The sequence below is a fragment of the Serinus canaria genome, chromosome 4, assembly GCF_022539315.1.
Source record: "Serinus canaria isolate serCan28SL12 chromosome 4, serCan2020, whole genome shotgun sequence".
Classification (NCBI taxonomy): Eukaryota; Metazoa; Chordata; class Aves; order Passeriformes; family Fringillidae; genus Serinus; species Serinus canaria.
In genome coordinates, this window is record NC_066317.1 from 71,400,819 (window position 1) to 71,422,830 (window position 22,012).

General features: G+C 44.2%; 1 protein-coding gene across 2 annotated transcripts in view; it reads right to left on the minus strand.

The window, feature by feature from the left end:
- Window positions 1–17,236, minus strand: part of ATRN (attractin) — a 149,159-nt gene extending 131,923 nt beyond the window's left edge. For both annotated transcript variants that reach the window (XR_007777543.1, XM_050974261.1), the window contains exon 1: window positions 16,884–17,236. Coding sequence is in view for 1 of the 2 variants with exons in the window: in XM_050974261.1 (XP_050830218.1) it covers window positions 16,884–17,188 (305 nt within the window). In the remaining variant the exon portion in view is untranslated. The remainder of the gene's footprint in view (window positions 1–16,883) is intronic.
- Window positions 17,237–22,012: the final 4,776 nt, after the last annotated feature.

Sequence of the window (22,012 nt, forward strand, 5' to 3'; positions counted from 1 at the left end):
ACACCAATAAAGCTGAAAGAGAACAAAGTCATTGAAGCAAAACAATTTATTAATATAAACACGGCAGCTGTGACAGGTGCATCTCACTGAGGAGGCACACCTCCCCCTAAAATGTACAAACCTTTATGCCCTTCCCGGGCCAGGGGTGTCCCTGTCCCCTCTCCCACTGCCTGGGTACTCAGGAACTCAGATTCCTTCTGACCCAATGCACTCAAACCAACAGCTCCCCCCCTCTCCCCTGGAACAAACATCAGTTACCTCCCCTTTTCCTCCCTGCCACACTCCCTCCCTAGACCTAGCCTCGTGCTAGATATCTTTGCCTACGCGACATTAAGTATACATTCTTATGGCTGAAGCAAAACATTATTTTACCCCTTACAATCCACCCCCTTTTTATTTATCACCTTTTTGCTGAGGCCCTTGGTTTGGTTATCTGTCCGGCCGATGTGGGCTGGGCCCTGTTTGCAAAATGGTTCTTTTCAAACGTAACAGTTACACTCCAGACCTGTTACTTTGCAAACACATGTTTGTGCCGAGCTAGGCTTATTCCAAAATTTTAGGTCTTTGCTTCCTGCCGAGGTGCATAGCTTTATTCTAGCTTGTGTAAAATAAGATGTAGGTCGTCTTCTGGTTTCGCTCTTTTCTGATCTTGCCTCCTTAGGACCATGATCTTCTGGGCACCTATTCTTTGACTAGCAGCTGCTAGGTTTGGGTTCACTGGCATTCTGATCACCTGCATTTCTTCTACTACACTAGCAATTAACCTGATAAAACAGGGAATAAGACAAGGTATAAGCAATAATCCAGCAAAGGCACATAATAGAAAGAAGCCCATCTTTCTCCATCAGGTTTTCTCGAACAGGTTATCCCAGCACTGAGAATCCCACACTGTGTTCCATTTCTGTACTGGCACATAGTCAAGCTTTCTGATGTATGAGCCTATGTTCCTAAATTTTGGACAATCCAGTAGGTTTGTGTTCCACCAGTGATCCTTTCCTGACATTTTGTAGGTTTATCAGAACACCATGCCTTATTGAGCCAGAGATGATGGGTGAAACACCATTAATTTTTTCCAGCAACTTTCCAGGTTCTATGGCATTTAATGCGCAACAGTCAGCTAAAACAGGGTTTACTAGGACTAAAATTATAATCCAGGCAGTAAAACTTAAATTATTCATTTTTGGGATAGATTATCTTTTAAAGGTTAATTTTAGAGGGTTACTTCTTTGTATCACAGTCCAGTCCCGGGGAGGTGACTCCACTGGTCCTTTAATTCAGGTTGCATGTGCCCACCCTCCCTCTGTAGTGTGCACTGCTGTCTCAATTATCAAGCGTATTGAAAGGGACCTTCCCAGGTCAGTGTCAAGTTTACAAAATTTTACCAACATCCAATCTCCCAGTTTTACCTGATATAAGTAAATGTCCAAGGCTGATGTTTGGGGCAACAACCCCTTTCTTCTAAGATCTGCAAAAGAGAGCATTATCGCCTGCAAATAATTTTTGCGCTACAGGCCATTTGTTTCAGGAACTGGCAGCCTTTCCTCCCTTCCCTGATAAGGTAATCCAAACAACATTTCATAAGAAGATACTCCATGTCAGAGGCTACTAGAATCAGCAGAGTGTGCCTTCCCCTCTTCCCGTTGTTGTGCTCCACTGAGTCAGAGATCAAGTCTCCCAGACAATTCCCCAAATTGTGAGAAACATTTACCAATAAAGTTGAAAGAGAACAAAGTCATCAAAGCAAAACTATTTATTAATATAAACATGGCAGCTGAGTCAGGTACTAGCTACAGCTTTGTCTACATGGCATAAAGTACACATTCTTATGGCTGAAGCAAAACATTATTTTAGCTCTTACAACAGAATCATGAAAAGGTTTGGACCTTAAAGCCCATGCAATTCCAAATCCCCACCATGGGCAGGGACACCTTTCACTAGCCCAGAGTGCTCCAAGCTCCATCCAACCCAATCCTGGACACTTCCAGAGCTGGGGCAGCCACAGCTTCTCTGGGCAACCTGCACCACCACACCACCCTCATCATAAAAAGCTTCTTCCTTATACCTAATCTAAATCAACATTTGTCTCTAAAGCCATTACTCCTCGTTCTGTCTCTACATGTCCTTGTCCAAAGTCTCTTTACATCTTTCCTGTCAGCTCCTTCCAGTTACTAGAAGGCCACAATTAGGTCATCCTAGACCCTTGTCTTCTCCAGACTGAACAATCCTAATTCTCTCAGCCTTTCCTCACAGCAGAGCTGCTCCATCCCTCTGATCGTATTGGTGCCTCCTCTGGACTCACTCCAAAACCTCAAGATTGTTTCTGTGCTGGGGACCCAGAGCTGGAGGCAGCTCTGCAGGTGAGGTCTCACCTGAGTGGGGCAGAATCCCCTCCCCTGGCCCCTCTTTTAACCTTTATCCTCCTGTTCAACACTTCACCAAGTGCTCCCTTCCATATCTGTAATACAAGAAGGAGCCTGATTAATTCTATGTCAATAGAAATAGCAGAATAGAAGGTAAAGCTCTCTAGATTTCCTGACTACCACACACAGGTGAAAAGTTCTTCATAGGTCATACAATGCAGTCCAGCTCTGGGTGGTGCTATTTAATCAAAGAGGCTTCCAAAGCCCTGATTGCAGCTATTTATCTCTTACAGGTGCCTTCATCCTAAATGATGCTTATAACACTTCCAACACACATATATATTGTATTTTAAACAGTATCACTTACAAATGGCAAATCTACCTAGCAATTTCTGTCTGTGTACTATAATTCTTTTACACATCCTTAAATTTTGATCTCAAGGTCAGACTGATAGGTCTAAAGATAGCAGATCATCTTTCATTTTTTTAATCACTACTGCACAAGCCAAAGACTCAACTAATGTTACTTTCTATGACTAGCTCATCACCTTCTTTACCCTACTTTTAAAACTGCTCTTAAAAGATTATCCATACACCTGCTCAAGGGCAAAATTCAATTATAATTAGATGAAGAAAAGGCTTTAAAAGTGAATAAACGATATAGAGGATACAATAAAACTTCTGAAAATCTAATCAAAGCATTAAGATTAAAAGAGTAACAATGAAAAAGGCAGAAAATCTCATTTGAACCAGTGAATGTGAATGCCATCAGTATACAAATAATCAGGACAAAGTACAACATGGACTATTTTAGGGGCAACACAATGCAAATGTTATGACTAAGAGTCCCACAAACTCCCTTGGTGCATGTAAGTAACTCGACATGTAAACACATGTCCCATGTTCTCTCCTCCAGTGCTTGAGATGGGCTCTGCAGTTTAACAGCCAGCTTGGGAAAGGACTCACCATTCTCCAAAAGCTTGGCATGGAAACAGCTCTCTAAAAGCACGTTCAGATTGGCAGGTAAGACTCTGATGGCATCAGTCTGATAGCACCCAGCCTGTCTGCAGGGGCTGCGAAGCACCTACTTGTACCAATCAATTCAGCATCACAGCTGTTATGCACTTCTTAAATCAGTCCTGTAATTCTATCCTGTATTAGTGCACTTGGAGAGGGAAGTGTGCTATAACTCTTCTGAACTTAAATTTCAGTGAAAAAATAGAAAACAACTCAAGGTACAAACCATGACTGTGGAAAAAAACAAAACCCAAAAAAAAACCCCAATCCAGACCAAGCAATGCACAGCAATTTCTCTTCCCCTGTTTCAATCCTGTTGCAGTTTGCTGCCACTAGTTTGCTACAGACATCACCGGGAAGCAAGGACAGCAGGGAAGACTGGTGTACTGGGTTTGGCTTTATTTCCACATGGAATCACACAATATCCTGAGTTGGAAGGGACTGACAAGGATCACTGAGTCCAACTCCTGGCTCTGCACAGGACACCCCAACAATCCCACCTTGTGCCTGAGCACATTGCCCAAATGCTCCTGGAGCTCTGGCAGCCCTGGCACCACAACCTTTCCCTGGACACTGTCTGACCACCCTCTGGGGGAAGAACCTTTCCTGATCTCCACCTAAACCTGCCCTAACTCAACTCCAGCCATTCTCTCAAGTCCTGTCACTGGTCACAGAGAACAGAGACCAGAGCTGCCCCTCAGGAGGAACTGCAGTTCACAGTGAGCTCTGACCTCAGTCTCCCCTTTCTCTCCTGCAGGAATGTTTCTGAAGATGCCCTGGAATAAGACCGCAGGTGGCATATTGCAACCATGTACCTTTAGTTCAGTGCCTGTTTAGAACAAACATGTCCTGTGCAGTCTGTGGATAGGGTTCCTCAAAAGGCAGCTCAAAACATTTTATTTACATGTTTAGATCCTATGCAGGGTTTGATTTCAAAATCCCACACCTGAAAAGTTTGGGTTCAGTTTACTATCTGTGTCTAGGAATATCTCAAACAGTATTCAGTACCAGCAATGTTTTAAGATATTTTACTGTATAATCTTTGCTACCACGATCAGGATGAGATGATACATAATATGCTTCATATTACATATATCAAAACTACTTTGCACAACTATTTTACGCTGCTGACCTGCTGCTCTCTTTTCTCCTTAGCTCCATTACTTAAACAGAATACCACATATTAAGGAACATTAGTGACATGCACAATAGTTATTTTGACTCCGTATCTCAAAAATCATAGAGCTTTACCTACATTACATATCTTTTACACATACTATGTACAGAAGTAGCTGCCAAAAGAAAACCCAAAAAGAAAATTTCGAAACTTATCATTCCTACTATTTTTACTCCTCGCAAAAGTTACAGTGACACACAACTCACTGGGGCCAAACCTATTCCTGAGTTTGTTTTTAAAGACCTAATAATGAACATGTACAACTTTTAAAAAAAACTTTTTTAAAAGGACTTGAAGTCATTGGCGGAGAACCTCTGCTGACATGTGAGTCAGTCATGTGAAAGGGAAAAATGTGTGTGTGTGTGTGTGTATTTTACCCCATTAAAATCATAGCTATCTAGAGCTTTTTTTATTTTAATTGGAGATTAAAAGGAAAGCATCTCATGCCAAGTCACAGTCCTGACCTGCTGTTAATCTTCAGCAGATCAAGAGCCCAGCCTGTCAAAGGGCTTCCAACACTCACTTTGGCCATCAGGTATGGTACCTTTTAACTGCGCTTATCACACGTTTAAGTTAGGAGAATTTAAAAACTTTCCACAATGCATTCTGACCTCAAAATGGGTGCTTTTTCTTCTTCAGATACAACAGTTACCACAGATATCATCCATAGTGGTTTATCTCCTCCAGCATCGATGAGTAGTGGCCTTCATCTACCTACTTTCATATTTTCAGTGTGTTACAAGACACTAAGGAAACATCAATTTCAGTTGTGTTTATAGAATCCTGTTGATCTCCATAAACCTGAACAGAAAGATTTCCTTCAGTGAAAGCCAGAAGTTGATTTATTATTTATTGAACTTACTACAGAAACACAAGACAGCCTTGATGCCCAGAGAGCGCCCCACAAAGCCTCACCATGAAGGGTACAGGCTTCTGCAAATTTATAGCTTTAAATCAATATTAAATGTATTAAAAAATTCAAGTGCAAACAAAAATCAGTAGACACACACACGGTTGTCTCCTAGAGAATTTCTTCTTCAAATCCACAGGTAAAAAGCAAGGAACCCTATGGACACAGGCTGAGAGAGCTGGGGTTTGCTCAGTCTGGAGAAAGCTCCAGGAAGAAATTCCAGCACCTTGCAGTACCTAAAACAGCTCCAAGAGAGCTGGAGAGAGACTTTGTACAAGGACATGAAATGACAGTACAAGGAGGAATGCTGTCCCACTGACTGCAGACAGGGTTAGATGGGATACTGGGGAGAAATGCTTCCCTGTGAGGATGTAAAGGCCCTGGCACAGGGTGCCCAGAGCAGGTGTGGCTGCTGCATCCCTGGAAGTGTCCAAGGCCCAATTGGATGGGGCTTGGAACAACCTGGGACAGTAGAAGGTGCCTTTGCCCTTGGCAAAGTGTAGAACAGATGTATGAAGTCAACCTACAAGAAAAGGGAAAGCACTCGCTCCATGTTCCTTGGGAGAACCTCCAGCCCAGCCAATCTCAGTGGCACTGGTGAAATTCATGCCGAACCTGTCTTACCACAGGGCACTGCTGGACAAGCCCAGGTCTACAACTAAATAATGTGAGTCACCATACCTTCATGTCTGCACTCATGCTTCAATCCTACCTGCCTTGGGATACTGGAAAATCAGTGGGATTTAGACAGTGGGAATATAGCAAAGGATGTCTCCTCCAGCACCACGGCCCAGCTAATGCACACATATCTTGCACTGCAAGCAAGCAAAGCTCAGGCACAGAAGCCACTCTGATGCCTCAACCAGCTTTGATCTGATAACACAATTTCCACATTGTGATTTCTTGTCTTCCATATCACATGACAAATTCCCATAAGAGCTGAATAAAGAAATTAAGATCACATTTAAACTCCATCACTTTTAACACACAATATCCTTTTTCATCAGCCTCAGTGAAGATGATTTAGGCATATTTATAGTAACATTAACTACATTTCTTCTGTAGGGCAGTATTATTCTCAGAATAGACAACTGAATACCAGTTGCTATGCCAAACTGTCATTAAAATATGCTTCCAAACCTCCAAACTCCTATGTAAATAGAGTCATCATCAGAACATCTTTAGATGATATAAATAATTTGCCCTAATTAATTGACAGGGAAACTGAACCAAGGGGATTAGATGATGAACTGTATTGATTCCTGAAGTCTGTGATCACCTATTCTCAAGGGAACAGTAAAGTTAGAGGCTATAAAGTCATTTCAGCTTTTCCAGCCAGACTACACATTCCTGTTTCTATCAGAAATCCAAATCCCCATCCTCTCACATTCAAACATCAAACTTGCATAGAAATTGTTATTGTACCATTCATATAAGAGAATTCTGCTGGTACTGACATTTGCCTGCTGTCCCAGAAATTCTCATCAGCTCAGGTTCTGAGAAAAGCTGAAAATTATCCACAAATTACTGGTTTAACATGCTTTCAGTAGCTCTAGAGTTTTCTTTGGGCTCATCACATAAATTCAGATAAAACAAGTTAACAGACTATCAGAGTATCCACAAGAAAATTTAAAATTCCAGTAATATTAGTATGGATGTGCAGTAATCCGTGGTTTAGTGCAATACAACATGGATGTTTCAGAAAAAGTGTGCATAGGCAGGAAGTCAAATCCTGGTTTTGACTTTGAACCACATCAACACCTCCTCAAAATGATTCATCCTCCAGAAGTTGAACAAGGGCATACTTAAACACCAGTTACTATTCCCAAAATGAAAACCAGTGACTTTAAAGAGTCACTGCAACCCGTGCTTGTGAGAAAGACACTGACTGACCCAAATTTATAGAGCTGCCTGTTATGTGTTCCAGTGTAATAAATCAATCCCTTAACTAAAGTGCACTGACACACTGTCAAACAAGGAGGCAGCAACTATACATAAATGCAGATGCAAACAGAGTGTATCTTGAACAACAACACATTTCAACTTTTTCAACAAAACTAAGAGCAACTCATCCTACAATTCTGCCTGTTCCTGATCTCCCCTTGGAAATAACTAAAATCACCAACATTATTTCTCCCTATATAATGTGGAATTCAATTAATTATTTCTCCCTATATTAACTGGAATTCAATACTTCGCTTCCAGTGAGCCAGCAACTTCAGTCTATGCTCACAATTTGGATACAGCAGTATATTTTTTTCTAGCAGCACTAAAATCCTTAATAGGAAACAATGCTGGAGTTTTCCCTGGTTTGTTTTTTTTCTTGTAGCATTGGCCAACCCAATCAGCACTTCAGTTCCTCACTACTCTTGCAAAGGCTGGAAATCTTTGCAGCATCACCTTTGATGATTTCACACAAGATCAAAGTATGCAGCAAGCAGACACTAAGAGATCTAAGCTCTGAAATCAGTGTATAATTCAAGTGAGACTCTCCATTCTGGATTAATGGGAGATTGACTGTGTAAATTAATCATTAGGCAGACAGGTGCACAACTCTGGCAGGAAACATGTTGCACCTTGCTGCAAAAAGTCTTCACAAAACTACACAGAAAAACTTATTTTAGAGGAACTCAAACACGTTCTTGATCGTAACAAGCAATGAAATCCTAAAAGCTGCGCTCAGGGTAAACCTGAATCATAGATTTTCCCTAGATAGTACAATTACCTTCAAAATACCAGGGAGCAGTGACATGACACCAACACACGGAAAATGACTAAACTGTGGCAGGAAAGAGATAATGGCACAAGCACAAAGAAACTGAGGGGGGAAAAAAAAAAAGAAAAAAAAAACAACAACAACAACAAAAAAATCGCTAAAGCCACTCAATACACAGCTAATCCACTCAAGGAGTAATTTTTTCACTGCAATGACTAAACAGCTTTTAATCACAAAGCAATTGAAGACATTCCTTCCTTTTGACATGAAAAAATATTAAACCAAACCTAAATTTTCTGAATGGAAAAATACCTCTCACTTTCTGTATTTGAGTTTATAAAAGGAGTTTACAAAAAAAAAAAAAATGCTAATTCATCTGTGCCAAGGTTTTTATCCTTTGAGTAGACAAGCACCACCTTGGAGACAGATATTAAATTTTCAAGCAATGCAAACACTAATAAGGAAGTCTTCCAAAGAGTGTTTTCCTAGCACAACTTTCCTTACTTTTTTTTCTTTCAGCTTATAGAAACTAGTAAAGAAAAAAAAAAAAAAAGATTTCTGAGAATCAGTAAACAGAGGGCAAAGGCAAATAATAGAAAATCTGGGATTTTCACAGCTGTATTTGTACATCCTGCATAAAGCTGAGCAGCACTGTCTCGTGGTAAAGGTTGTTACGGATAATTTTCACCCCAAAGATGATGTGTAACACCCTGTACCTACACGAAGCAACAACCTCCTATTTAAATTTTTGCAACACACAATGAGCACACCCGAGCTAAGTCTGTGTACAACAGTGCTTTCGCTTCTGCAGCGGTGAGCCCAGCGGGCACAGCAGGGAATAAAAGGTAGTTTACACACTGGAAAATCCTTGGCTGGAATGCCCAGACCACCTCGGTCAGCATGGTGTCCCTTAAACCAGCTTAATTCCACTTCTGCATTTTCAGGGAACTGAAAATTCTGAATCTGGTGATACTGCAGGAAACTTTTACCAAGTGAAGCCACAACCACGACCAGGAATATTTTCCAGATCCTGGGGTGTCCAAGAAGTACTTTTCACAATCTGTTCTGATCAGCTGCCCCTCTTTAGCGGGAATATTGCTCAGCTCATCAGTAAAACATTTAAATTCTTCTTCATCATGCAAGATGCACTAAGACACTTATTATCAGCCCAAAAAGAGTCCATTTTCTTTCAATTATTCTCCAAATCCCCCACTATGTCATTGTTCCAAATTTAGGTTATCAGATTGCTACATAAAGCTTGTTCTGTGTGCAATTAAGGGCTCTTAACAACCATAATGATGTCACAACTCTGCAATAAGGACAGAGTCCTTACATTCTGAATATCCCAAGCATTTTCCATTCAAGCCCAAACCATGCCTGGAATCATCTGTATGCAGCACACATCCACCAAAACCCTGCAAGCAACCTGCCTCTCCATCAAATAAATATTTATTTTAAGCAAAAGGAGGAAAAGTGACAATCTCAAGTAGATCTAAAGGAACTTCTGTGAGGATCAGCCATAAACAAAGCAAGGGAACAAAAGCAGGAAACAAAAAGCAAACATCGTTACTGCTCCAGTATTTCAGTGGCTAAATGAGTATTTCACTCAAAGCCATGCACAAAAGCAAATTATCATCTCTGTTCACTGCTGTAAAATTGATCACCAAATATTCCAGCCCAGCTTCCAAGATGCTGCAGTGTTTTAATAGGCAGATGTGAGCATGTGGCTGTGCAAGAACAAAGCACTGGCATAAACCTGGTGTAGTCCTTCTTATGGTGAATTCCAGTTTGGAGCAACTCCCTCCTCCCCCAAAACTACTTCACTTAAAAAATCACATCATCCTCAACCTCATCTTTGGCCTGTTTTACTCTGATTTTTCACTGTGCTTTAGAAGATGTGATTTAAAAGCTCCTACTTGAAGGGAGTATTTTGAGAGTGGGAAAAAGAAGTAAAGCTCTATCTGGTCAAGAAGGTAATTCTAAGTGCTGTGCTTAGAACTTCAAATCAGAAAAAAATCTTCCAGGAAACCGTTCAAGAAAAGAGGACCCAAGGGTATCCTAAATTAATGCAGTAAGACAACAGCTTGGTCAGCAGCAGCATTACCTAAATGTAGGATTTTCAGCATGGATTTCATAAACATGTTAGGAAGCTTGGGGTTTGAAATTGGATCACTCACAAAAGCTTCAGAGGAACAAGCCAGGGAAGTCAAATCCATCACATACATTTCAAATATTATTTAAATATATCAGGACATGGGAATAAAAGGATCACTGGTCCTAGACTTTTTTTTTTTTTAATTCAAGAAAGAAACTATTTTCTGTGAAAACAGTGCTAATCTCAGTCATCTTTTGGTATATCAATGTAAGTTATTTATGTTAAATGTAAATTGATGAAGATGGTAACAAACACCTGCTTGGACCTGAGTTTATTTTATTAGTTTCCAAGGAAAACGGTGGCTGCCCCACTCCTGGAAGTGCTCAAGATCAGGTTGGACGGGGTTTGGGCAACTTGGTCTAGTGGAAGGAGTCCCTGCCTACAACAGGGGATTAGAATGAGAAGAGCTTTAAGGTTCTTTCCAATCCAAACCATTCTGTGATTATTTGGCATCCAAAACAAAAGGAACAACTGAGACTGAAATACTGGAAAAATCTAGAGCAGTGTCAGACAACCGCTAAGGGACTCAGGCAGGTATTTCCTGATACCTACAGAAACAGAGAAATGAGATAAATGGTGACAAATGGTGACCACTGCAGATAAGGAGGCGTTTGTAAGTCCAAGTCAGTGATATGTTTCTGGATTTGGCAGGCACAGGAATGTTATCCTTCATCTGCTCTGTTCCAGGAGGTCTCATGCTCAGACGTGCTCAGCAGGAAGACGGGAACAGGACAGGACTTCTCTCTCTCACACACTGAGTGTTCAGTAATTCCAACCACTAAAGCTCCAACAGGCAAGGCACTGGGATGTGTGTGTGACAGAGGTGATGGGGAGGATCCAGCATGAGCTATTTTGTCTGACTGCTCTGAATTTTCCACTACTGCCTCCTTACTATAAAGCAGACTGAAAATAAGCAGTGAGCTTATTGCAAACATTAACAAAACCTACCGCAAGTCAAATATTTATGCTGCTCGTTTAGTGCACAGCAAAAACTGCAGAACAACTCAGATATTTCAAAAATACTGAATTATTTCACAGGTGAAGTTTTGTTCTTAAAACAGCCCTAGTAAAATATCAGATTGTCCAATAAAACAGTGAAAGGAGCAGTAACAGAGAATTCAGATTAAATATTACCCATGAGTTTCTCAATGAACAGATCAGTTAAACAGAATCATGGAGCAGTCTGGGTGGGAAAGGACCTTGAAGACCTCCTTCACCTTCCACTAGTCCCACCTTCCACTAGACCTGGTTTGCTCCAAGCCACAAAAATAGATAATACTTATATATTATATACATGTATGGACAGACCGAAATACAGATATGCATTCATAAGGATATCCATACATACCTCCAAGAACTAAATAAAAACATTTAATTATTCTTTTTTTCCTCAGTGTATTCATTAAAATTGATGATGTTTAAGTATTACCTACTCAAATAGCTAACTCTTTTGTACCAGTGCACAGTGTTTGAGCAAGTCTTTCATTAAGCAGCATGGAAGAGAAAATCATTTTAAAGCGCAATAATATCCTAATGAAAAGAGAGGAACAGAATGGGGATCAGGCACAAATGCAGGCCCCAGATCTAATTTGAGCACTTAAACTGATTTGATTCAAATTGCCAGCATCCTTGGATCTATTAAGCATCTTCCTGACCTCCCTAAATCTACAAACTGCCTCAGGTAGCTTCTTAAAGACAACAGTTTGTATTTAAGCTTTTGACCAAAAGTTCCTATTTATTTAACAAAGAGAATTGTCATAGTTCTTTTCCAGCTCACAACTGTCTCAGGTAGTGATTTACACAAACCTAGATATAAAATTCCTCTTCACTGTAATGTTCTTTGGCCAAGCACACTCTACTGCCACCAAGTCCTTCATAACATTTAATCAGCAACACGTAACTGCTGCCATTATATCACTAGAAAGGGAGCTTAAAGGATACACTCTAATCTGTTTTTTACTCCTCAACTGTCAGGTTCCATGGTTAAGTCCTACATTTGCCATCTCCCGCCACAAAAGAAGTATTACCATGAAAGGAGCACTAGTGCCTTTACACACAAAATCCATATTCCTGGAATAATTTGGTATTTCGTTATACAGCCAAAATATTATTTTAAGCTACAAACATCAAACATCAAATTGCCCATCAGTGAGTCTACACACACAATCCACATACACTAACTATTCAATAAGTCAATCATTATGCTGAATTTGTTAATCCAACCCTTTACAATCTCAGGACAATAAATGTAAGTGAACCAGAGGTCATTTCTTGCTCTGTGCTTTACCTGCCTTGTCTGGTGAGGAGCAGCTGGGGGAGCTGGGAGGGCTCAGCCTGGAAAAACTTGGGGTTAGAATGAGAAGAGCTCATTCTCATTCACTCCCTACAACTCCTGGACAGAAGGGTGCAGCCAGGGGAAGTCAGGCTCTACTCTCAGGGAACAAGAGACAGAACCAAGAGGAAATGGCCTCAAGTTGCACTTCTGGTGCAGGGGTTAGACTGGATACTGGGGAAAATGTCTTCATGGAAAGGTTGGTCAGGCACTGGAACAGACTGCCCAGGAAAGTGGCTGAGTTCCTATCCCTGGAAGTATATTCAAAAACATGTGGATATGGTTAGTGGTGGTCTTTGCAGTGCTGGAGGGCGGCTAGACTGGATGATCTTAGAGAGCTTTTCCACCTTTAATTCCATCTGCGAACTAGGCAGTTGGCTGACAACTTAGTTTAGGCAGGATGAGAGGTTGTGTCACTGAGCTGCAGACAGAGCTTTGAAGAGTCTGTTAACAAAGTGTGCAGCATCTTTTTGATTGTACAATAATCAATGCTGCCAATTTCACTCTCAAGTTTGGAACTCCCAAGTTCCCACTGCTCCAAATGTTATCTCAGGATGCTGCTGCAGCTCTGTGACTCGGGAAATTTCTCATCCCTCCCAGCAGCAGCTCCTCACCTGCCCATTTCATGGCAGCTTGAAGCTCACAGCAGCCTCCAGCCAGCCCAGAGCCCTCTGGAGCTTTGTACTGAAATAGAAGACACAAGCACATCTGGCACATTCTCTGTTTTCTGTTTCAGCTCCCGTTAACACCAAGATGTTTATCTTGAACAACTAAAGTGGCTGGTTCCACATCTTAAAAAAGAGTCACCTGAAGTCCTTCCTAAATCAGCCTTCCACCTCTAAAAAGCATCACTCATCTGGGGTGTGTTACTCATACATCTAACTGCAGTCTAAAAAAAAAGATTTCCCAGGGAAAAAGGGAAACGGAATGTTAGAAGACTGCAACTCGATACTACAATGTTCATCCTTGACTGTGAACACAAGAAGATGTGAGAGATTAGGAGGTTAGTGAAGCACAAGATGTATCTTTACAATGTAAATGAAAACAGTCAAAGACACAAATGCAGTCATCATATACATCTAGATAAGATAGGATGATTAACATGCCAAATTTAATTGCATCTCTCAGTCCAGCAGATAAGCACATAGAATACACTGCACTTAGAAAATAATTTTCACCTGCTCTTCTACTTCCCATTTGTACCTACAGCATCTAATAGCACATTAAGTTCTTTAATGCCAAACTCTTGACAACTGTGAACCAAACAAAAACCTCCTGCAGAGCCAATTCTGATAGGAGACAGAGCAAACTCAAGGCATGTGAAAGAAGACACATGACTGCAGAACTATGAACATTGCTTGTTTGCATTTCTCAGAGCTCCAAGTTTAAAAACATTACTAGAAATTTCAACTTCTTAATAAACTAATAAACAGACTAATAAACCATCTAGAGAAAAACATGTATTATATTTTCAGGCAAAATTTTAGACTAGAATTATATGTGAGAAAGAAAAAAGAAGTTTTATCAAAACAGGTAAGAGGATAAAAAATTGAGGTTCTATTAGCAGTGAACATATACCAATTCTTCTTTTATTTGGCATTACCATTTGGAAAAGAAGCCTCTCAAATCCAATCTCCTTAAAACTACAAATATCCTAAGTTTCTCCAAGAAAGTAACAGGTATGAGGCTATTCCTTAAAGCGCTCTCCCAGCTAAAAGAAAATGCTTATCATGACAGTGGCAAAAAGACATTAAAAAGGCAGGTCTGGACTTCCAGGGCTTGCCTAGCCTGTAATCATTTCCATACAAAACCCCTTTCAAACTGTTTGCAACAAACACTCATCTACAGATGGTCAATAAATATGAATAAAAAAATTAAAGTATTTTTCTTCCAAGAGTTCAGGTTATATAGACAGTTACCCTCCTCCCAAACCCATAAGGAACATCATCGAAGGGTGCTTGGTACTTTCAGCAGCTCCCCAAGAAAGCAGTCACTGCCTAGGATAATCATCCTTTTCTCATTTCCTTCTTTTCCAGGAATCAGCCTTGCCAGGGAATTCACCGAATGCATGCAGACACACACACTGGCTCTCTCACTGCCACAGCTGACGAATCCAAGGCAGGTAACCATCTTACAGAAATTCTTGCCATAATACAGAAGCCAGGGAGCATCCTCAGCCTATTCCCATGAAGATTTCCATTTTCTCATCCAGTGGGATACACCTCAGACACAAACTCAACTGAGGAACTCAGCACTACAAGAATTGGCCCTAGCACTGCAGAAATGCACTTTCCATCAGCATATAGACCAAAAATCACTGTCCTGTGCAGACACCCCTCATGCCCACACACAGTTGTTTGCACATGGCCTGGACCAGTGCAGAGCCAGGGGATACCATCCCCCTGCCCAGAGCCCTTCTTTAGCCTTTTTTTCATCAAAAAAAATTACTCTGAAGCAGCAGGATTCTCCCAATACCCTCTGTCCTGTTCAATCCCCTCCCACCGCCCAGTCTCATCTCCTCACAAGCCCAGGAGCTTTTACCCACCAGGCTGCTATTCCCACTGTCCCTCCCCAAAAGCCAGCAGCATTACATCTCCAGGTGATGAGCCTCCCAAATGACAGGTACTCCCATATGGATTACTGCTTCTCTCCCCTGCACATACCTCTCCTGAAATAACCTTTAACCAAAACCAGCACCTGCTGATCTGCCAAGAGGAGCTTCCTCAGCCCCCCTCCTAACACCTCTAGAGTCTCCACTCAGCCCTAACGCCCACTTGCACGCCCTTCTCCTCCAACCTGTTCTAAGTGTGATCTAGTCCCATCCATACATTAGTCCTTCTCCCTGCCCAGGAACTGGCCCCACACCCACACTGTCCTCCTCTGTCCACCTGCTCCTCACTGCTTCCATCAGCTGCCAGCTCCAGCCACATCCACACACAAAGCCACCCCCCATTCACCCACCATCCTTACACTTCCGTTTATAAGTTCCCAAACCTAACCCTGCTGCCAAAAAAAAAAAAACCTATCCACTCCCCTCCAGCTTTACTTTCTGTCTGGACCTATTAAAACTCAACATTTTCCTGGCTTGCAATCCAACACACCTATACCCCCCACTGCCCTACAAACACATCCCTGCTCCTATACAGCCCCTTAGAATCACAACTGATCACCTGTTACGCCTGTGCAACCCCAGCCAACCAACACCAAAAATTCAGCCCCCTTAGAGGTGCCTTTTTGCATAACAAACACCCTGTACTCACCAACTGGAGCACTAAACATCCATATCCCATTGCTCTGAGAGCTCCCCAAGGAAGCCCAACCACTCACCTCCTCTGGAGACCTCCAAACCAAGCCTTCCACACTGTCACCCCATCACACCCACGGTGCCATCACCCCTCAAGCCTGTTTCTGCACACCCACCTCTCCATCTGCATCCAAATCCCTTCTGTCCCCCTTCATGCCTCCTGCCCACCCCTTTACACCCACATCCCCCTGAATCAGGCCCACGCTTACACCCTCACAGCCCAGAGACACAGCCCCTACTGTCCCCTCAACATGCTCCTATCCTACCCTAATACCTGCATCCTTACCGTCACCTGCACCTGTCCCTCGCCTTTATCATCACCTGGACATGCCACTCACCTTTATCATCACCTGAGCGGCCCTCACCATTCTCTTGACCTGCCACTCACCTTTAGTGTCACTTCCATCTGCCGCTCACCTTTCACCTCACCTGGTCCCGCCCCTCACCTTTACAGTCACCTGGCCCTTCCCCTTGCACCACAACCCTGATGCTCTCACTCACCCCTGGACCCTCCTCAGCCTCCCATCCCGTGTGAGTGCCCAAACCTGCCTCTCGTACCCACCTCCCTATTGCACTCAAGCGCTCCTTTGGACAACCTGACCGGGCCACCGAGCCACTGCTGCGTCTTCCCCTTTCTCCCTTGCCCTGCCCCTCACGCCCATCGCTGATGCGGCTGTCACACGCTCCCCTCCGTACCCCAAACCAGTCCGATCCCCACGCTCCAAACGAACTCCCCACCGAAACCAGCCTCTCACCCTTGAACCAGCCTTTCATCCCCGTACCCCAAACCTAACCCCTCACTCCTGAACCAGCCCCGAAGCAGCCCCGAGCCAGCCGCTCACGACCGTCCACACCGACCCCACGCGTCCCCGCGCTCCGTGCCCCACCGCCCCCCGCTCGGCGGGGGCTCACCTGAAGCGCCCCCCGCAGTGCTGGCACTGGTCGCCCACCCAGCCAGGCTGGCACTCGCACTGCCCGGTGCCCGGCTGGCACCGCCCGCCGTTGGCGCACGGCTTGTCGCATTCCTTGGAGACCGCCACCTCCTCGCCGGCGGCGGCGGCGGGGCCCAGCACCAACAGCAGCAGCAGCGCCAGCAGCGGCGGCGGCGGCGGTGCCGGTGACCTCCCGCCCCGCCTGCCCGGTCCCCGCCGCGCCATCTGCGGCCGCTGCCGGGTCGGAACGGGGCGGGCGGGGGGCGGCGGCACAACGCGGACCATCGGCCGCCGCGGGGCCTCCGCCGATCCCGCTACGGTGGCCGCGAGTGGGGGGGGAACTGGGAGGGCGGGGCCAGTGACGTCACGCCGGGGCCATGGCGGCGGGGAGGGGGCGGATCCGGGACTCGCAGTCACAGGATCGGTTCCGCTGATTGTGGTCTCTAGTGTAGCAGTTCTTGGTTAGGCGCTGCAGCTTCAGAGCTCTTCACTTAGGGGTGAGTTTCTCATCTCAGCAAGGTTAATAAGCAGAGTTTAAAGCACATGGCAATTCCCAAACCATGAAATGGCATTTCCTAGGAAATCAGTCGATTTAAAACTGAGCTGTAAAATTAAAGCCCTTTTACTGCTCCCCCTTAGTTAAATATTACAGGTGAGAAAGCAGCAGCTGGCACAGATACAACACGAGCACTGCCCCAGTGAAAGGAGTACTGGCAGTCACAGAATCAGAATCACTGCGGTAGGAAAAGCCCTCCAGGATCACCCAGTCCAACCGGTGATACCCGCCCCCCCCCAGTGTCCAACAGCCCAGAGCGCCGAGTGCCACATCCAGGCATTCCTTGGACACCTCCAGGGATGATGGAGGCTCCACCTGGGCAGCCCCTTCCAAGGCCTGACCACCCTTTCCAGGAAGAAATTCCTCCTGGTGTCCAAGCTGAACCTCCCCAGACCCTCCCCTGGGGCCGTTCCCTCTGCTCCTGTCCCTGTTCCCTGGAGCACAGCCCGACCCCCCGGCTGTCCCCTCCTGGCAGGAGCTGTGCAGAGCCACAAGGTCCCCCTGAGCCTTCTGCTCCAGGCTGAGCCCCCTCAGCCGCTCTTGGTGCTCCAGAGCCTTCCTCAACTCTGGACATGTTCCAGCCCCGTAGTGTCCATCCTGAACTGGGGGCTTGCGGCTGCCCCTGCGCTGGAGGTGCCCCAGCAGTGCCACACAGGGCACGGGCACTGCCCTGGGATGGAGCAGCCCGTGCTGGGCTCCACATGGACGATGGACACGGGTTGGCTGGGGGTCTGTTCCACCAGCATCCCAGGGTGTCACCATACCTCAGGTGAGCCTGAAAAGGTCCCCTCAGAAGTGGGGTTGTGTGCCCCCTAGGTCGGGAATGCCCCCCAGCTCCCAACACACATGAGCGCGGACCTGAGGCACAGGGAGACCTCAAGGCAAAGGGGAGGGAAAAGGAAGTGTTCAAGGTGAGGCTCAATGGGGCTCTGAGCAAGCAAGGAAGCTAAATGGAAAGAAATTGTTCCCTGTGAGGTGCTGAGGCCCTTGCACAGCGTGCCCAGAGCAGCTGTGGCTGCCCCTGGATCCCTGGCAGTGTCTCAGGCCAGGTTGGACACTGGGGCTTGGAGCACCTGGGACAGCAGTGGGAGGTGTCCCTGTCTTTGGCAGGGGTAGAATGAGATGAGATTTAAGATCCCTTCCAACTCCAACCACTCTGTTATTTTATGACTCTAGTTGTGTAAGAAAAAAAAAAAAAAAAAAAAAAAAAAAAGATCTGAAAAACAGGATACCCTCCTACCCTGGAAAACAAGCTAGTGATCCCCAAGGATTAAGGATTTCTGGGCCATAATTTGTAACAGCAAAGGCCTGAACAAGGAAGAATAAAGAAGTGAAAAGTCATTCTCTTCTGAATTTGTGGCCAAAGCAGCAAACTCATTTGGAAACACAGCAAGGATATCCTTTGCAGCAGGAAGGATGAAAATTTCAGACCTTTCATTTTTAACAGAGTGAAAAAGACATGAGAAACCTGACAGTGTTTGGAGTTCTTGGGTAACTGTTACCTTTGGTCTTTCTCCAGCAATATGATTGTGTCTTGACTTACACAAATTGTTTTGAGTGAGGAAAGATGTCACAGCCGAGAATTTGTTACTGAAACAAAAAAAAAAAAAAAAAAAAAAAAAAAAAAAAAACCACCAAAAGGGTGACCATGGTTTAGGTGCAGCAATGTAAAGACACACAGCAGACTGGGTATAAATAGGCAGCTCACCATATTTAAGCAGTTCATTTGTGTTTAGAAATTCAAATGTTATTTACCTGTCTGAGGGAGGTTCTTGGTGGGAGCCTTAGTGATTTCCATGTGAGTTACTGGGATAATGAAGGGTGTTGAGTAGATAGGAAAGAAAACATCCCAAAGAGTGGTTGGTTTTTTTCTTGTCAGTCAATTATCTCCAGCAAAACTGTTGCTCGGAGATTTTGCCTTTTCTGCTTGAGGTCTCAAGAAGGAGGATGAACTCTTGGGTTTAGTTTAAAACTGCTGGGGTGGGCTGACCTGGTATTCAAAGGCAACCAAAACAAAAAAGAGGTGTGAGTGTTGAGAAATAGGTTGCAAATCCCTTGTAGGCTATCCAGAAATGGAGGCACAGAGAGGCTATTTCTACATATAGATATATTCCTGAGACACAGACAACAGCCAGCATGCCCTGAATCTGTGGATTCAGATATCCAGTCATTTCCCAAGGTGCTGACAGAAAAGCCAGTCTGGCTCTGAGAGTCAGCCAGCTCAGGATACAAGCAGTGCATGACACTGCTCTTTGGATTGTCACTGTGGTGGGGCGCCCCTGGCTGGACACCAGGTGCCTCCTAAAACTGCTCTCACTCCCCTCCTCAGCTGGGCAGGGGAAGAAAATACAATGAAAGGCTCATAGTTTGGATAAGGGCAGGCAGATATTAGTCACCAGTTACTATCATAGGCAAAAGAGATGGAGGAAATCAGTTTAATTTATTACCAATCCAATCAGAGCATAACAATGAGAAATAAACTCCAATCCTAAATCACTTTTTCTCCTACCCATCTTTCCTTCCTGGGCTCAATTTTCCTCATGCTTCTCTCCCTCCTCCTTCCAAGTGGTGCAGGGGGACAGGGAATGGGACTGTGCTCAGTCCATCACACATTGTCACTGCACTCCTTCCTCCTCAGGGGCTGGACTTCTCACACTCTGCCCCTCCTCTATTGCGGGTTTCCCATGGGGGTACAGCCTCCTTTGGGCATCCCATGCTCTGCCATGGGGTGTTCATGAGCTGCAGTGGGTCTCTGCACCCCCACGCCCTCCACAGCTCCATCAGACATGGAGGGAAGCTCCAGCACCTCCTCACAGGAGCCACCCCCCGATCAAAGCCTGGTAACCCAAACCCAGCACAGTCACACAAGTGCTGCCAGCACAAGTTGCTCCCACCAAGTGATGCCAAAAGGTTCCAACTAGTGGAAGTGTTGCTGGTATGGCTCTAAAACACCACATGGATTAGCCAGATATAGCCAGCTCAGGGCTGGGGTTGGCATCTGCTGTCAAATCTTACTCCATCCTCTATTTGTGTCTCCTCATATCTGTTTGTGCTCACTTGCAGTTATCAGTGATAACAGTACTTATATTTTCACAACATCTGCTCCCCCCTTTCTTGCCAAATATAACTCTGTTGCACAAAAGACAGAAAGTAAAAACATTGGGTAAGGGTGCAAATAAACTTAGAGAAATTGTTCCCATCCTAGATATCAGTTGAATTTCTCTTCACTGGTGTCAGATTTAGCAAACTGCTTCTGTGCTCAACAGTTTATGTGGTTTTTTATCCAGCTAGGCGGATGAAGCACAAGATGCCATCCATCCTTGGATCTCTCCCCACCCTTTTCCCTGCAGTAGTTCCTTAAAAGTCACAGAATCACAGAATCACAAAATGGTTTGTGTTGGAAGGGACCTCAAAGCTCGTCGCATTCTAACCCCTTGCCATGGGCAGAGACACCACCCCATAGAGCAGATTCTTCCAAGTCCTGTCCAAGCTCATCTTGAACGCTTCCAGGGATAGGGCAGCCACAACTTTCCTGGGCAACATGGGAAATTAGCAATTCAACAGGTTTTTGCAGTTGGGGAATCAAAAGGTTTTCTATCAGATAGCTGGAATTGTTAGATTTGTGCAGTGGTTGTTGGTTGTTTTTCATCAAGCAAACTTTAAATCACTTTAAAAAAGAGTTAAGAAGGGTCACCCAGTAAATGAGAACAGGAAGAGAGTGTTCGGACAATAAAGCAACAGCCCACCCAACAGAGCATTCATCAGCTGCCTGTGGCAAATCTCAAATACTTGGGAGAAGAGTAACATCTGTGATTGTTGCACAAGGGAAGAAATCCTTTCCTAACCTTGTTAGTGATCATGCTGTCCTCCCTGGCACTGTTTGTATCAAATACTCCTGCAGGAGATAATTATTGTTATATTAGCTTTAATCTGTTTCATTTTAACATGCAAAAAATGTTCAAAAATGTTTTTGGTTTTTTGTTTTGATTTGGGTTGGGTTTTTTTGTTTTGTTTTTTTAATTTGTTTTGTTTTTTTAATTTTTCACAGGCAACTTGCTGACATGAAATATTGTTTAGAAGGAGAGGAGTTAGGTTAGCCCAGAGTTCTGACTTGGTTATTTTTATTTCGAAAGACAAAAATATTTTATAATAGATACACTAAAATGAATAAAACACCCTTTCCTGGCAACAGGCACAGCAGGACAATGGTGTTTTTGCAAACTACACATAGGGAGGGGATTGCCTTAAGGGATAGAAGAGCCCTGTGTATCACAGCTAAAAACATATCAGAGCAACACGTCAGTGACTGATCTCTGCTCTCTGGTGACCAGGAACAGGACCAAAGGGAATGGCTGAAGCTGTGTCATGGAAGGTTTAGGTGAATGTAGGAAAAGATTCTTCCCCCAGAGGGTGGTCAGATACTGAACAGGCTCCCTAGGGTTTGTGGAGGCCCCAGGGCTTCCAAGCTCCAGAAGCATTTGGACAATGCTCTCAGGCATTGTGGGGTTTGTGGAGTGTCCTGTGCAGAGCCAGGAGCTGGACTCGATGATCCT